Source organism: Engystomops pustulosus, chromosome 5 (assembly GCF_040894005.1).
Source record: "Engystomops pustulosus chromosome 5, aEngPut4.maternal, whole genome shotgun sequence".
Classification (NCBI taxonomy): domain Eukaryota; kingdom Metazoa; phylum Chordata; class Amphibia; order Anura; family Leptodactylidae; genus Engystomops; species Engystomops pustulosus.
The window spans coordinates 108,634,604-108,653,430 of NC_092415.1; the positions used below are offsets into that span (position 1 = coordinate 108,634,604).

Here is an 18,827-nt window from a genome sequence, read left to right on the forward strand (position 1 = left end):
TCCATTCTCCACCAGGTGAAAGAAGCTCAACCTGAATAATGTATGCACTCCTCCTCCTCATTTTCCTCCTTCTCCTCCTCTTTGTACACTAAAGCAGAGGAAACTGGCTATTTTTTGCCAGGGCCAACTGGCTCTAGGTATAGTACTCTATGTATTTAATTTTTCTGGAGGGCCACCCACCCGGTCCTCTGGTTTGAAAACTTTTTTTGGACTGCCACATACAGGCACTATCCAAATTTAATTGTCTCCATAGCAGCCTCCACACGTCGTCTTTATAGCTGCCTCCACACGTCTGCATAGCTGCCTCCCAAAGTCGTCCATATAGCTGCCTCCATACATCGTCCCCTTAGCAAACGAGCAGTGTCAGGCAGAATTTTGGGTTGTTTTCATGGCTTCCACATCAAACTTGTTAACTTTGTCGCCACCCTGCTGTGTAATCCATAAAATATACTGGCAAACTTTTATCATTTACCGATATTATTTCAGCGCTTCTTGCACATCTGTTTACATTCCCCTCACCCGCCATAACCGCCAGCTCCATCCCAAGATTAGGCAGCCTCAGAGGCATCCATGCATACTGCCCTTGCGGTTTCCTGTCCATTTAGCCTCCACGATCCTCCACAGCGTCCACCAATGTCTCCATGCACAACTTTCAACTCTCTATACCCCAGACGCTGGAGTGCGAGAGGATATACAACACATCATCCCTTTATCAAACGAGCTGTGTCAGGCAGAATTTTTAGGTGTTTCACCAGATACATAATGGAACTCGGTGCATCTGTCGCCGCCATGCTGGAGACCTGAAGTTTCAATCATTACAGCGCAATATGGATGCCCCATACTGTCACTCTTAATCATGGAAGTCGTCTCCATGGCTGCCTCCACATGTCGTCCCCTTATCAAACGAGCTGTGTCAGGCTCATTTTTTGGGTGTTTTACCAGATAAGTTATGGAACTTGGTCACTATGTCGCCACCATTTTGTGTTATCGACTAAATATACCGTCAACCTTTTGTTCACATAGGAAATCATTTCATCGCTTCTTGCTCACCTCCTTTGGTTCCTCTCTGCCACCCATTGGTTTGAAGCCTGAGTTTATTTGGGGTATGTAGCCATGCCACTCTCTAGCCTGCCGCTGCTGCCGCTACCTCTTCATGCCATCTTCTATAGTGTCAGGGTCAATTATTGGATGTTTTAGATGCTATCTAGCCTCATTCGGTCACTGTCATCGCCATGCTGTTGCCCATAATTTTGGCATAATGGTGCGATTAAGCAGCCACAGAGGCATCCATGCATGCTGCCCCTGCTGTTTCATGTCCATTTCCGTGGTGTTTCCATCATTTTCTGAGGTTTCCAGGTGTTTGGCCAAGCTTCCCTGTGCAGACCTTTGGTCCCCTTGAAAAATGCTCAAGTCTCCCATTGACTTCAATGGGGTTCATTATTCGAGACGAGCACTCCAGCATCGGGAAAAGTTTGTCTCGAGTAACGAGCACCCGAGCATTTTAGTGCTCGCTCATCTCTAGTTAGAACCTTTCTTACCAACAACAAAGGATCTTTTGCATATTTGGAATAAAAAAAAACAAAGAGAACTTGCGTATAAATATTAATTATGGAGACATCAAATTGGATTTTTTGAAGGAGATAGGTTTAAACCTTTATTTACACTTGTGGGAAAAAATAGGAATCAGGACATTAGAGAATTTAATAGTCAATGGGGCGTTGATCCCTTTTTCCACATTATGTAAAGATGAGCTGTTATTAAATAGACTGTTTTTGCAATATCTAGGTCTAAAGAGCTGGGTCATCAAAAATAATCTATTGAAGAGGGTAAGTGAAAACTCATTGGAATGCTCCAAGTTTAATAAATTCATATATGGGATGGATATATTGAAGGGAGGAATCTCTATGGTTTATAAAGATTTGCAAAGTTCTGGGTGCCAAAAAATGGGCTATATGATAAACTGGGAGAAGTATTTGGGGAACTCATTCTCACTAAGCCAGTGGTAACTAGCCGTGTCACGACCATATAAAATATATTATTGTACAAACCACATTGAGGCTCTTCGTAAGCTACAGACAAAATGCTACATATCTCCATCACAACTAGCAAAATTTTCTGAGTTAGAAAGTGATAGCTGTTGGCATTATTAAGAGAAGGAAGCGAACTTGTTACATATTTGATGGAATTGTAGAAGTATCAACATTTTCTGGGGGTAAGTCCAGAATCTGATCAAACAGATTTGGAGCCCACTAATTGAGCTAAGTCCGGAACTTGCTCTTCTGAACTTAAATATGGAGATAATTCCGCCAGAATGTAGTTGGCCTGGAGCAAGAATGCTAGCAGAAGCAAGAAAAGCTATAGCATTATACTGGAAAGAGTCAAAGTGTCCAGATTTAAAATCAATCATGATTTTAAATTTTGAATGAGAAAGGCACCTTAATATCAACCAACTTTGATAGCAAATGGGAAAAATGGATACTATTTGCATCAAACAATGATATATTCTTATAAAAGCTAAAGCTTCCTGTATACAGGCGGTCCCCTACTTAAGAACACTCGACTTACATGCGACCCCTAGTTACAAACGGACCACAATAAACAGCTATAACAGTTATCAAAGGTGTCTGTAATTAAGCTTTATTGTTAATCCTGATTCTTATTACAACCCTACATTTTTAAAATCCAATTGTCACAGAGACCAAAAAAGTTCTGGCTGGGGTTACAATGATAAAATATACACTCACCGGCCACTTTATTAGGTACACCATGCTAGTAACGGGTTGGACCCCATTTTGCCTTCAGAACTGCATCAATTCTTCGTGGCATAGATTCAACAAGGTGCTGGAAGCATTCCTCAGAGATTTTGGTCCATATTGACATGATGGCATCACACAGTTGTCGCAGATTTGTCGACTGCACATCCATGATGCGAATCTCCCGTTCCACCACATCCCAAAGATGCTCTATTGGATTGAGATCTGGTGACTGTGGAGGCCATTTGAGTACAGTGAACTCATTGTCATGTTCAAGAAACCAGTCTGAGATGATTCCAGCTTTATGACATGGCGCATTATCCTGCTGAAAGTAGCCATCAGATGTTGGGTACACTGTGGTCATAAAGGGGTGGACATGGTCAGCAACAATACTCAGGTAGGCCGTGGCGTTGCAACGATGCTCAATTGGTACCAAGGGGCCCAAAGAGTGCCAAGAAAATATTCCCCACACCATGACCCCACCACCACCAGCCTGAACCGTTGATACAAGGCATAATGGATCCATGCTTTCATGTTGTTGACGCCAAATTCTGACCCTACCATCCGAATGTCACAGCAGAAATCGAAACTCATCAGACCAGGCAAAGTTTTTCCAATCTTCTACTGTCCAATTTCGATGAGCTTGTGCAAATTGTAGCCTCAGTTTCCTGTTCTTAGCTGAAAACAGTGGCACCTGGTGTGGTCTTCTGCTGCTGTAGCCCATCTGCCTCAAAGTTCGACGTACTGTGCGTTCAGAGATGCTCTTCTCCCTACCTTGGTTGTAACGGGTGGTGATTTGAGTCACTGTTGCCTTTCTATCAGCTCGAACCAGTCTGCCCATTCTCCTCTGACCTCTGGCATCAACAAGGCATTTCCGCCCACAGAACTGCCGCTCACTGGATGTTTTTTCTTTTTCGGACCATTCTCTGTAAACCCTAGAGATGGTTGTGCGTAAAAATCCCAGTAGTTCAGCAGTTTCTGAAATACTCAGACCAGCCCTTCTGGCACCAACAACCATGCCACGTTCAAAGGCACTCAAACCACCTTTCTTCCCCATACTGATGCTCGTTTTGAACTGCAGGAGATTGTCTTGACCATGTCTACATGCCTAAATGCACTGAGTTGCTGCCATATGATTGGCTGATTAGAAATTAAGTGTTAACGAGCAGTTGGACAGGTGTACCTAATAAAGTGGTGAGTGTATAGTTCCGACTTACATACAAATTCAATTTAAGAACGAACCTACAGACCCTATCTTGTATGTAACCCAGGGACTGTCTGTAATTGGCTTTTATTCTTGTTTCTTTTTTTTTTCTTCCCTCTTGTTTTTTTCTCAAGTGCCTACAGCATATATGAGATTAGAATCTCATGCCTTAATAGGGAAAAAACATATTTATGTCTGTAAAGTAGTTGTGTCACGTAAAACAGTACCAAATAGATTTATGATATAGAAACACCTTTTGATGTAACTCTCTATATGCTACGATGTACTGCTTTATGTATAAATGTATACAATTTTAATACAAAGAATTAAAAAATAAATAAATGTAGCCATGTTGTCCCTTAGAAACCAGATAGCTTCCCCGGATACGACCACCCTGCACTCTATCAGTGGTGGCCAGACATGTACTATTCAGTACTGCCTGGCCACCTGGATTCAGCAATCATTACCACAGGACAGCTGCGGGACATGTAGTAACTCCTGGACATTTCATATACAGAAACCTTTTGTTTCTTTGGGCAATCCCCCCAGCAGAGGTGGCCGTATCCTAGGACACAGTGTTTTTTCTAATGGACCATATCACTACATTTATGAGAAATTATCTTCACCCAGGTAATTTTTTTTTAATAACATCTAATTGAAGAAATATTTATATATATATGGCAAATTAATGAAACTGAATGTTAATACCCAGACGAGAATACCCCTTTAAGATCTCAAACTATTCAAATCAACATTTGGGAAGTCTGTTAACTCTTTAATTCTTTCAAAACCTAACCTGTGGATGTCAACTGCTGTTTCGCTGCACAGCAATGTCCAGAACAGAGTTCAATTGGGTTTTTGGCAGGCCAATTTGGCTACAAATGTTTTGGGGTGCCACAGTGTACTTAAAGAGCCACTAAAAGTACCAGTATAATAGAAAAAAGATGACACCATTTTGGAAACTGCACCCCTCAATTAATTTATCTAGGGGTGTAGTGAGTATTTTAATCTCTAACATGCTGGTCAAAAATGTATACAAATTAAATGGTGCAGAGTAAAAAAAAAATTTCTCAAATGTCATTTTAGTTCCAAATACATTGTGCCCAACTCATGTCACTTTAGACAAACGACCCAAATATTCTGCGGGTTGGCCTGAGTACGACAATACCCCCGTATGTGGCAATAATAGTCAGGCTGGACAAACAGCAGGGCTGAGAAGCAAAGGAGCGTAATTTTGCTTTTGGCGCTCCGTTTTAGATCTGGAGTGCCATTTAATGTTTGCAGAGCCACAGAGGTACCAGTACAACAGAAACCCCTGAGAAGTGACACCATTTTGGAAACTACACCCCACAAAGAATTTATCTGGGGTTGTGGTTTTCACATATATGGCATATAACCGGTTTATCCCGGTTAGGGTAATACCCCATACATTACAAAAATCTACAGGATGGGCACATGCCAGGGCTCAGTAGGGAACAAGCAAAAGTTTAGCTTTTGGAACTCTGTATTCACAAGACTGGTGTTGGGGTGCCCCTGAGGTACCAGTATAAAGGAAACCCCTAACAAGTGGAAAGGGCAGCCCTCCAAGATATTTTCTAGAGGATAAAATTCTCATACAACCCTAAGATGCTGGCTCAAATGTAATACAAAGTAAATTATTCAGAGTAAAAATTGCATTGTAATTTATCACATATGCCATTGTAGTGACAAATGTATTTATCCCCAGTCATATCACTAGAGACCAACACCCCAAAAGTTATTATGCGGGTACGGCAATACCCAATATGTGGCCATAAACTACAGGATTGGCACACAAAAGGGCTCAGAAAAAAAGAACTGCCATTTGGAGCACAGACATTTACATATTTTTTTCTGCCATCATGAAGAACTTGTAGATGCCCCACATGTAGAAACCCCTGAGAACTAGAACCCTCTTTGAAAACTACACCCTTGAATTAATCTAAGGGTTTAATGAGTATATTAACCCCAAAGGTGTACCCCAAGAATAATGCATAGTGAAAAAATATCCATGATGTCATCTTGTGCCCAGCTCCTGCTACTGGACACAAACACCACAAAAATCACAATGCGGGTTCTTCCCGGTACGGAAATACCCTATATGTGACAATAATCTACAGGCTGGGCACACAGCATGGCTCAGAAGGGAAGATGCGGCATGATGTATAAGCTGTGGAGACTACATCAGGTAAATTAATAAATTCTATATCCAGGGAGGTGTGAAATCCTTAAACAATCCTTAATACATAGTCCTGGTTTATCGCGGCATGTGTCACACTAGTAAATTGTTTGCCTCCATATACCCCTTTTGGAGCACACCCTGCACCTTTTTTGTGTCCTTGCTGCCAGTTTGGGGAACTTCTCCTGGAAAGTGCCAACCTGGTACAATACTTGTGGCCTCGCTTCCAGAAGTACCAGCATTCCCCCCCCCCTTCTTGGTCTCCAATCAAAAGCTTGACCACCCCTTAAATCTCCAGGAAAATTCCCCTCTGGCCTGCACATCACTATAACATGTATGCATTATACAGTGCCATTTACGTAAAGTGCACGGCCAGCTTCTTGTACGACACCATTGATTTCCGCATGGTATTATATGGCTGAAGCACCTGGTCCGACAAGTCAACCCCTCCCAAGTACCTATAGTCTAAAATGCAGTCAGGTTTGGGGGTTTCTCTACTGGCCACGATTTTCCTTGACCTGAAAAAGAGAAGTGATTTTTGGGAACAGTAAGATGGAACAGATGGCTAACACTCCGCTTCCCAACAGCACTAAACCCAGAATAGCTGCGCTGGAGAGCAGGGGGCTAGTAGGAACTACCCCCAAGGATCATAGATCAAGGTCATTGGCCAGTCTGTATAGACTGGCCAATAGCAGCGATCAACATCACAGGACCAATCAGTTCTGTGATGTCATGGGGGGGGGGGTCTCCTAGCGATCTCGGCACCTCCTTCTGAGCTGTCACTCTGTTGCGAGACAGGGTGACATCACAAATGCAGGAAGCGCCTGTGCCAGCTTACAGGACTCAGCAGCCGATATATTGGACGCAGAGCGCTAACAGGTTATATGTTTGTGTTTGGTAAGTATTAACGTGTTTTGTTGCTACTTAGGTGTAAACACTTTCAAATTTAGGGAAGAAATTCTCCAGATGTCCCTGTAATCTAATTCAATCTTGTATTGTGACCCCCCCCCCCTCTTCTACATCCCATATTTTGGTTTCCCTCACATACTCTCCCCTCCCCATATTGTGGACCTTCACTTATAGCCCCGCTATTGTAGCCCCCACTCATCCTCTTTTCTTAGTTTCAAATAAATGTAAAAAAAAAAATTAACCACACACTCACATGTCCCCATTCCCCAGCAGCTCTCCTCTTCTCATCTTCCTATGTTCTGTGATGACAGCAGATGATGACCTCATCACTCAGCTCCTTTTGGCATCACAGCTGTAGGGTAACAGGGATGGCTCCCTGCACCATCCTGTTATTCAACTCTTTGTCTTCCCAGGACACAGAGTGGAAGTTCTGACACAGATGCAGGGGGCGGAGTCAGCTCCAATAGTGGGTGAACCTAAAAGTTGCTGGTGGGCCAGTACGGCATATTGTGCATATAACATAAGTGTGTGCATGCTTTTTTTTTGTTAATAAAAATGGAGTTTGTGTAGCACAAATATTGCTTAACTAATGCATCAAATCTAATTTTATTATTGTGTTGTACACTACAAACTTGTCATTTTTTTTATTCTGTACTGTCATCTTGGTCCACACAATCACTTACAAGCATTTCCAAAATGGATAACTTCTCTTAATTTAATGCAGTATAGGTCATATTTTCTAGGTCAGTAAGGCTACCCCAATCTCAACATGCATGACCCGTCTTTGCTTGTGTATTAGTTGTCTGGTCCCCCTATTCTCTGCCATATGCATTAAATTTTTGGCTAGTCCTATAAAGATGGCAGTTCATATACAAACTTTGACTAAGAGAATGTGCACCATAAAGCAGAGGTAACACAAAATAGATTACCCTATATCATGTATATATAAATGTTTTTTTGCAAACAAACCTACGAACCTATGAAGGGCTAGGAAATATATCCCAAATGATGTAGGCAATGTTTTTTTATTTAAAACACACTAGTGGGGGAAACACCTCACCCGAATCTATATACCGTAACCAACTAATAAAAAAAAAAAAAAAAGAGAGTAGCTCCATGTAGGAAGGGATAGGAAGCATATAGATCCATAGTTTTATTAAAGTATAAACATTTAAAATACATGATACAGTTAGCAAAAAAGATTTTACAAAGAAGTTTGTACGGACTTTGTCCTAGAAGCAGGTATCTGTGCCGGGCGGATGTGTCGGCGGGTGGAAGTGCCGGTTGGTAGGCAGGTACATGTTCCGGCCGCAGGTGGATATGGTGGGCATCGGGCAGGTACACGTGCCAGCCAACGGATGTGATGGGTGGGGAAATGTTGGGGAAATGTGCCGGCTGGCGGGCGGGTTGATGTGATGGGCAGGTCCGGGGGGCGGGGGGGGATGCGCGCCGCCTGAGGCGAGAATCTCAACTCTCCTCAAGGCAGGTGCGCCCCTGATTGAAAGGTACTATATAACATGTATGTTTCTCTGTAACACCTTTTTTTAATATAAAAAACTCTTTGGCAGTGTATATATTATGCTCCGTGGGGACTGGTGGATTGCTAAAAATGGGTCTCCTGGTTCCCTTTAAGTGCACAGGTATAGAATGCACCTATTAGTGCAAGTTGTGAAACTATGAGGTACATGTAAACAACAATAAAGCACAAATAGCTAGAATATAACATGTATACAAAATTAGAAAGGGGTGTTAACTAAGATAGGACAAGAGGTTGAATAGGGGTTTAAAGCAACTACGTATATCAAACAATTTCAGCTCTGCTTATGCCCGTAGAATTTATTTTTAACCTTTTTTACTTTTTATTGGTAACATGTAGCTCTTTGCGCCATAAATTGCATACCCTTTTCTTGTGCACTTTTAACCCCTTCAGGATATTTGACGTAATAATAATACTGCATGGCGGGAGGTGCGTTCCCGCATTTTGCAGTATTATTACCTCATGCTTCTGGCACAGCTGGCACCCCTCTCTAGTACCCGCAATCTGAGTTTCCTCCGATCATGGGCATTAACCCCTTTCATGCCGCGGTCTCGTGTGACTGCGGCGTGCAGGGTCTGGTGCGCTAAATTTTTTCCCTACATACATTTAAGAGTTAATAAAATCTCATTAATGAGCTAATGACCCACTTCATATAAGTATTTGTAAAGTGCATCTAATGTTGCAAAAAATAAGCCCTTATTTGTCCAAATTTCCCAAAAAATAAAGATTGTATAGCCAATAAAAAGGGACAATGCATAATCTGCTCTGAATGGCCCAGCTTCCCTTCGATGTCCTGGCGTGTGCCCATACTGCAGGTTACCACCACATATGGGGTATTGTTACACTCTGGAGAAATTGGGTATTAAACTTTGTGGACCGTTTTGGTATTTTATCCACTGAGAATATGTAAATTTTTTTAAAAACATTCATTTAGCCAAAAAAATGAAAATTTCAAAATAGCATCCGATTTTGTTTTATCCCCTGTAAAATAATTAAAGATTTAACAAACTTCATGAAAGTTGTTTTACATACATTAAGGCAGTGGTGGCGAACCTATGGCACGGGTGCCAGAGGTGGCACTCAGAGCCCTCTCTATGGGCACCCTTGCCATCACCCAAGGGCAGTGTTGGTCAGACAGGACTTAAGGCCTCTTGCAGCCCAGGACCCTAGAAGGAAGCTACAATGATAATCCAAATTTTTTCTCCTTCTTTCTACTGTATTGGCATCCTCAGATGCTTATACAATTCAAAAATTGAGACTTTCAAAATTTTACCAAATATTAGTTATTTTCATAAATAAACGCAACACATACCACCAAAATTTTTCAACTAACATGAACTACAAAGTGTCACGAGAAAACAATTTCAAAATCACTTGGATATGTTAAAGCGTTCCAAAGTTAAAACCACTTCTAGTGACACAGGGCAGATTTAAAAAAATGGGCCGTGTCAGGAAGGTGAAAAGTGGCTTTGGCGTTAATCTTATATTCTTACTGTATCATGTATTTTAATAATTGTGAACTGTAATAAAACTTTAGATTTTTACACTTGTTTGTTATATAATTTTTTTTTTTTTTTTGGTTTAAGGGTTGCAACAGACTGCACTTGTAACTACTACCATAAAAGTGCCAACAATCCCGAAGACAGACACCACTCTAGGCACTACAGCTACCACGGTGCAACACGATCGCTCTGGAAATTACAAATATAGGCGACAGACAATAATTGATACAGAACCTAGACTAGACAATTATTTATACAGGTCCATACCAGGTGATTTATTAAAGGAAATTACCACATGGATTTATTATTTTACACCAAGCACTTATACACTGGTGTGTATCTATTGAGCAAGGATCCTTTATTAGATGGTCTAGGATACGCAGTATTTTCAATGATCTGGTATAGAGTCTGCAGCATTAACTATTGTATGCTCTGGGGTTTGTGTTGTAATGTAGACCAGGCAATTTAGAATCCATTTTGTGGCCTGGATTATTAAAGGAAATCTAGCACATGGATGCAGTATTGTACCTCAAGCACACTTAAACGCTGGTATGTGGAACCTAAAACAGGATACATTCAACCTTTATCATATAATGGCCTTGTTGTGGAGAAAATAGTATTTTTAAATTATGCAAATGAGCCTCAGGGGCTCCTGGCTACGTCACTGAAGCAGTATCTGGCTCCAATTTCTGTTAATTATGATGTCATAATTATCCAGACAAAAGAGCCAGAAGGGTATTCTGTGATGCATACAGGACCATTTTCTCCAAAACAAGCCCATTAGAAGGTAAAGGAAGATCTGATCTTGTTTCATGGGACAAACACCTGCTTGTAAGTGTGCTTGTGGCGCAGTCCTGAATCCATATTGCAGATTTCCTTTAATAATCCAGACCACAATGGATTGTCTGCATGACAACAAATGTCCAGACTAGACAATAAATAATGCAAAACCCAATACCCCAATAATTTATAATGCACATTCTATGCCGAACCAGAAAATAAAGTAGACCTCAGACCAAGTAATCATTAATAACACCACTCCTAAACCATACTATAATAATGTAGATCCCAAACCACACAATTATTGTTAAGAGAGCTCAGACCAGAAAATTAATAACACAGACCCAAGATCAGAAAATTAATAATAATATTTCTGTTTTATTACCTAGAATCATTTGTCATCCCAGACAGAGACATGTATTCGCCAGAAAAGTCTAATATAGTCAGCATGCAGAAATGTCAAGGAAATCTAGCTACACCTTCCTGCTCCACTGCAAGGATAACTACTAACAGGACCTATAGGAGCAAACCACCCCAGAATGGCATTTTGACGAAGATGCATGAGGAAGAGCATCATCAGCAAATGTCTATCCTTCAACTACAATTGATTCAAATGAATGAGGTGCACGTTGCAAAAGTTCAACAGATAGAACGCGAGTGTGAAATGGCTGAGGTTGAACACAGAATAAAGATGGAGATTCTGAACAAAAAGAAAATGTACTGGGAGAGGAAATTGCAAACAATCACAAAAGAGTGGCCAGTAGCATCATTCAACAGACCATTTCCAAACTCGCCTTGAATCTTTACAACTCCAGGTTTAAAAAATAAATACTTTGAAAAATAGCAAGAGCACTGTACACGGCTCAGGCATCACTATGAACAATGATCAGTTGGCCCAAACACTGGCAACAGTTTCTGTGTAGGAAAATAGTTTGACAAATACAAAAAAATATATTAAAAAAGAAGTTCTAGGAAAAAATGAAACTGGTTTTGAGAACAACGTGTTCTGCTTTTAGTTGCATTAAAAACAAAAGATGCATTTGGCCTACCTGTTGTAACACTTAGCTTATGGCAACATAAGCTGGAAAGTTTGTTCTTTCTTTCCACAAACTGTATTATTTTTTAACTTTACAGACATCAGCTCACTATTGTTTTGTGTATAGTTTTCTTGTTGTTTAGCTGGGTTTCTTTGGTACATTATTTGAGTTACAGTGCCTACAAGTAGGATTCAACCCCCTGCAGATTTAGCAGGTTTGATAAGAAGCAAATAAACTTCAAACAAGAGCAGGATTTATTAACAGATGCATAAATCTTACAAACCAAAAAGTTATGTTGCTCAGTTAAATTTTAATAAATTTTAAACATAAAAGTATGGGTCAATTATTATTCAACCCCTCAAACCACCAGAATTCTGTTTGGTTCCCCTAAAGTATTAAGAAGTAGTTCAGGCACAAAGAACAATGAGCTTCACATGTTTGGATTAATTATCTGTTTCTCCAGCCTTTCCTGACTATTTAAGACCCTCCCCAAACTTGTGAACAGCACTCATACATGGTCAACATGGGAAAGACAAAGGAGCATTCCAAGGCCATTAGAGACAAGATCGTGGAGGGTCACAAGGCTGGCAAGGGGTACAAAACCCTTTCCAAGGAGTTGGGCCTACCTGTCTGCACTGTTGGGAGCATCATCCGGAAGTGGAAGGCTTATGGAACTACTGTTAGCCTTCCACGGCCTGGACAGCCTTTGAAAGTTTCCTCCCGTGCCGAGGCCAGGCTTGTCTGAAGGGTCAAGGCTAACCCAAGGACAACAAGGAAGGAGCTCCGGGAAGATCTCATGGCAGTGGGGACATTGGTTTCAGTCAATACCATAATTAACGTACTCCACCGCAATGGTCTCCGTTCCAAACGAGCACGTAAGGTACCTTTACTTTCAGAGCGTCATGTCAAGGCTCGTTTACAGTTTGCTCATGATCACTTGGAGGACTCTTAGACAGACTGGTTCAATGTTCTCTGGTCTGATGAGACCAGGATCGAGATCTTCGGTGCCAACCACACACGTGACGTTTGGAGACTGGATGGCACTGCATACGACCCCAAGAATACCATCCCTACAGTCAAGCATGGTGGTGGCAGCATCATGCTGTGGGGCTGCTTCTCAGCTAAGGGGCCTGGCCATCTGGTCCGCATCCATGGGAAGATGGATAGCACGGCCTACTTGGAGATTTTGGCCAAGAACCTCCGCTCCTCCATCAAGGATCTTAAGATGCGTCGTCATTTCATCTTCCAACAAGACAACGAGCCAAAGCACACAGCCAAGAAAACCAAGGCCTGGTTCAAGAGGGAAAAAATCAAGGTGTTGCAGTGGCCTAGTCAGTCTCCTGACCTTAACCCAATTGAAAACTTGTGGAAGGAGCTCAAGATTAAAGTCCACATGAGACACCCAAAGAACCTAGATAACTTGGAGAAGATCTGCATGGAGGAGTGGGCCAAGATAACTCCAGAGACCTGTGCCGGCCTGATCAGGTCTTATAAAAGACGATTATTAGCTGTAATTGCAAACAAGGGTTATTCCACAAAATATTAAACCTAAGGGTTGAATAATAATTGACCAACACTTTTATATTTAAAATTTATTAAAATATAACTAAGCAACATAACTTTTTGGTTTGTAAGATTTATGCATCTGTTAATAAATCCTGCTCTTGCTTGAAGTATGAAGGCTCTAACTTATTTGCTTCTTATCAAACCTGCTAAATCTGCAGGGGGTTGAATAATACTTGTAGGTACTGTATATATGGATATTTGCCATCCGTTTATAAATCTTGAAGGTGTGTAATGATTTGGAACCAAATGACAAAATTCTGCTGGACAAGACCAAACATTATTGCAAGAGTTTTTGAAGTATTGATGGTGGAGGGTCATGCGGTTTCTTCCTCCATCCATAGTAATGTTTACACAATCCTCCACTGTAATGGGTCTAAGGTTATCCAGGTATTGAAAAGGCCAAAGGTAACCATTGTGTCTTATTTATGTTATCGGACTGATAAATCAGGGTTGCCGTTGACCTTGACTGAAGCGCTCTACTGTTTAAGCACAAATGAAGATGAGTGCTGTACAACTTGTGAAGCCACACTTAACTTTCCACTGAGACTCATCAGTATTTATGTAGTTGAAAATAGAAATGTGTTGAATACTCAAAAGGTGTTTTTGCTTTTATTTTCCACACACTGAATTTTAGGTTTTAGAGTGAATAACTACTTTTTCTTCCCCACTTTCAGATACTGATAAAAGCGAGTACAGAAACAAATATATTATTGGGATCCATGGCTTGGTCACTGCACCAAGTTATTCAGTGTGTAAAAAGTATAACCAGTTCCCAATCTAGAGTGAAATGTGTTGCACAAATAAAAACCGTTATAATATGTAATGAAAATAAATTAACAAGTTCAACAGTATTTTTTTGGGTTCACAGAAGGTATATAGCATATCTTTGTCTCTAGGCTGTAAAAGTATTTTGGACATGGTTAAGAACACCCATAAGTATTAATGCACAAAACCTTCTAGATTTATTTCATGTACAATCTGAATGATTGATGTCAGATTAATTTTGGGGTTGTGCACTTTCAGCTAATAATTGATATGGTCTGTGTAAGCAAATGTTTTACAATTTCCCAATACACTTTCGGTATCAATTTCTCACATTTTCTTTTATATCTCTGCTTGCTGTCCTACTGTAAAAGCTTCTATGTTTACTTCCAGTGGATAGAAATCTGTCCATGGTCATGTGATGGACACGCAGGTGCACAAACTGTAAATATCACAGAGAGTAATCAGAGGTGTGTGATAATAACAGTTTGTGCACCTGTGTATCCATCAATTGACCATGGACAGATTGCTATCCACTGAAAGTAAACATAGAAGCTTTCTGTAGAGGTACAGCAAGCAGAGATCTAGAAAACCATGAGGCATTAATATAGAATGTATATTGGAAAATTGTATAACCTGTAGACATGCACTTTCACAAGTTAACAGGCAATTATGTGTACCCCAGTGTGGGATACAGATGCAAGCGGACAGGAGTATTAAGTGCATAGTAATACAAGTTATGTACAACTGGTGAGAACAGAAAATAACTAGGCAAAACATGTTCAACCTGAGTGGGCCCAACCTGGCCATTGAAAAACCTTGAACAAACCAGACTTAAACAATGGGGTGACAAGACAGAAGTGGGATAAGACAGTGAGTGAATGTGATGGGGGGGGGGGGGGGATGAAACACCTTAAGCCACAGTGCTAGGATTAGAGTTAGTGACGCCAGCGGTCAGCCATGAGCTCATAGCAGGCGAGGAGCAAAAAGTGAACCAGGGACGCCAAATCTTGTGGAACATCTCAGATTTGTCTAGATCGCTAGCCCTTAGAATTTGGTTGAGGGACTCCACCTACTGTGTTTTAGAAGGATGGTCCGATGGATCTCCATAGCCGGGGGATAATCTGCCTTATGGCCTTGAGAAAATGGCGCAGTAAGCTTTTCTTAAATATGGAGATGACCTGGGTAAAGAGTCTGGGGAGGGCTTTATCTCCGGGGGCATAAATCTGAGTAGAGTTGGAATGCCGCCTTCCAGAGGGATTGTACAGGGGGCAGTCCCACCATATGTGGAGCATATTACATTCGCCAACTGCACAGTGCTAATATATTAAGGGGACCTCAGGTTATATCTGCTGTAGCCTGGACAGAGTTCTATACCGTTGCAATAGAATTTTATAGCATAGCTCCTGGTACCCAATACAAATAGGGGCTTTATGTGTTAGGATAAACACTTTCTGCCACTGTTCAGGGGAGAAGGATGCACCAAGAGTTTTGCTTACAGCTTCATCTGAACCCACAATTTAGATGAATGTTTATGAAAGATGTCAATTACATATGTGGCAATAGTGTTTTGTACGTGGTCGGGAGGCGTGCCAAACAAAGGATTGTGTGATACGTTTCAGGTTATCGAAAAAGGATATTGGGAGTGGAATAGGGATGTGCTTGAATAGATAAAGAAGACAGCGGAGGATGTCCATCTTCAAGATACGGATCCTTCCAAACCATGAGACAGAGAGCTTGGACCATATAAATAGGAAGGTGGATTGCGGATGCCTCCATTCCTCATGGGATGGAGATGTTATGTTGTCCCTGATGGCGTTAGCCAGTGGTTCCTTTGTCAAGGAAAGGAAAGAGGGCAACCCTGTCTAGTCTCATCGGCGATGCAAAACGGGTCTGAGAGGGTACCATTGAAACGTACTTGAGCTGTTGGGGTGTGATAAAGTGCCATTATACTCTTGGAGCATCCTAGGGCCTAATCCTATCTTACAAGAATGCCCTGTAAGAAAACCCATCTCACCCTATCGAATGCCTATTTGGCGTCGACTGTGAGTAAGCATGGGGGAGTCCTATTGGCTCTGGCTACCAAATAAATGGTCTTGGCTTTATTATCCTGAGCCTCTCATTCAAGCACATACCTCTTTTGGTCTCTATGAATAATATAAGACTACAACCCATTATCCCTGTGTGCCATCATTTGTTGATGTCAACATTTAGTAGCAAAATAGGCTTGAAATCCCTGCAAGAAGATAATTGCTTGCTGGGTTTAGGCAAAACCGTTATTATAACTAGGTGTATGTGTATGAATTTAAAAGTTATTCTGGTTTACATGGCGATTTCTGGAAAAATTAGATTTTGACAGAATAGAAGCTTTTTATTTTGTGAGTTATATATCTTTAAACACATTTGTGGAAAGCAACTGAATATGTCATGGTTTTTGATTTTGCATTTTTGGGAGTGTAAATTCTTGATGTTGTGTATTGTGTGTAAAATCATATGTTAACAAGGCATTTTCAGTGCACTTTTTGTTTAATAATTTGTGTTTGTCACAAAGTTACATGAAGGTGGTCAGCTGTTAATTGCCGAATGCATCGCCTGGTTGTTTGCTTTCAAAATTATATAGGTTTTACAGATATATTTTGCAGGTTGTGACGGTCTTAAAATTTGTAGCTCAAAAGCAGATATTAAGTTATTTCAGTTTTATTGATATTATGTTGATTTATTTATCTGTAGGAGTAGTACACGTCACTCGATATTGGTGGTATGAGTGCACAAGTAGGTTACAACACATTGTAGAACATATTAGAAGAAACTTGGCACTCCTAAGTTGTTAAATTGTATGATATATTTTGTTCAAAGTGAATCGGCAATCCAAATTAATGCAATGTTTTGGTGTTACAACATCAGACCTTCATCAGGTACTGTACAGAAAGTAATAAGAATATCAATATAAAATACAGAGAAATAAATAAACAAAAAACATGGGGCCACAAGTAGAATCTAGATACGGTAATGATAAATTAAGTCAGGAAAAGGGGATATCCAGATACAAGTATGATGTGTACATAAGTGATGGAGTCATAAGAATATACTGCATATATAAAGGTGAGAAACATATATAAAGAGAGCAACCATCAAAAAGCAGACAATGAGGCAATGATATATGCAAAAGCAATACTCAAACATAGATGTCTATCCGGGCAGGCTATTGTGCTGATATACTAATAACATTGATACATGCATATAGAAGCCACATGACACAAGATAGAGATGCCTCTGTAAATGAACCATGGAAATACATGATATAATGGTTCTGAATAGAAATACTTACCGTATTGCAAGGTATAAATAGGTTAAACCATTGTGCTATGACTGTTAGGGCGCTGGGAGGTGTGTGCGGGAGACCCCGCGACAGAAAGCCGCGCTGGCGTTCTGCAGCTGATCGCTGGTGTAAATGCAGTCAGGCCGGAAACCAGAAGTGACATTCCGGCTGTGTGTTCCAGAGGCCGCAAGGACATTTAATCACATATACCACGAAGGAAGAGTTACATGTGAAATAGTCCTTAATTAGTAAGTACCTGTACGTGGATGGTAGATCTTGTCATCTCTTTGGACATTACTACATTGGAGACAATTAAGGCATGGGAAGGTGCCATGTTTGGGTGTGCTCAAGAAGCGTTGCTGTGTATTCTGGTATTTTGGGATGGCTTTTGGTGGGGATGGACCAGTAGTATAGATTTATGAAGTCTGAAGATTGAAGGATGAGATTTATGTATGAAGTTGATGTGTGGAATTTGATTGGTGGACCTCTGTCGTAATTGTGTACAGGTTTTTAGGGTGTGTTCAGGATAGCCACGGGCTCTGAACTTGTTGCACATTTCCTCAGTACGTATTTCTTTGAGACTGGGGTCGGAAACTATTCTATGGACACGCAAGTGTGATTTGGGTAGTGAGTTTTTGCATGAGGGAGAATGACAACTGGAGAAGTGTAGTAGACGGTTTCTATCAGTTGGTTTAGTAAAAAGATCTATAGTGAAATCGCCTACAGAGTCTTTAATGATAGTGGTGTCTAAGAAAACAATCTTGGTGGAGCTGTAATTGATGGTAAGGTGAAGTTCAGCCCAGATTTTGTTCAATAATGTATGGAAGATAAGAAGGGAATCAACCGGTCCCCCCATATGCAAACAATGTCATCGATATACACTCACCGGCCACTTTATTAGGTACACCTGTCCAACTGCTCGTTAACACTTAATTTCTAATCAGCCAATCACATGGCGGCAACTCAGTGCATTTAGGCATGTAGACATGGTCAAGACAATCTCCTGCAGTTCAAACCGAGCATCAGTATGGGGAAGAAAGGTGATTTGAGTGCCTTTGAACGTGGCATGGTTGTTGGTGCCAGAAGGGCTGGTCTGAGTATTTCAGAAACTGCTGATCTACTGGGATTTTCACACACAACCATCTCTAGGGTTTACAGAGAATGGTCCGAAAAAGAAAAAACATCCAGTGAGCGGCAGTTCTGTGGGCGGAAATGCCTTGTTGATGCCAGAGGTCAGAGGAGAATGGGCAGACTGGTTCGA

At 41.0% G+C, this 18,827-nt stretch overlaps 1 protein-coding gene across 16 annotated transcripts in view; it reads left to right on the forward strand.

Annotated features, from left to right (window-relative positions):
- The window catches only part of MSANTD3 (Myb/SANT DNA binding domain containing 3), a 105,216-nt gene extending 93,321 nt beyond the window's left edge, over window positions 1–11,895 (forward strand). For 12 of the 16 annotated variants that reach the window (XM_072152861.1, XM_072152868.1, XM_072152865.1 and 9 more), the window contains 2 exons: window positions 10,187–10,372; window positions 11,272–11,895. In XM_072152861.1, coding sequence (XP_072008962.1) covers window positions 10,187–10,372; window positions 11,272–11,681 — 596 coding nt within the window. In that variant the 3' untranslated portion in view covers window positions 11,682–11,895. The remainder of the gene's footprint in view (window positions 1–10,186; window positions 10,373–11,271) is intronic. The other 4 variants (XM_072152874.1, XM_072152876.1, XM_072152877.1 and 1 more) reach the window with 2 other exon arrangements.
- The last annotated feature ends 6,932 nt before the right edge of the window (window positions 11,896–18,827 follow it).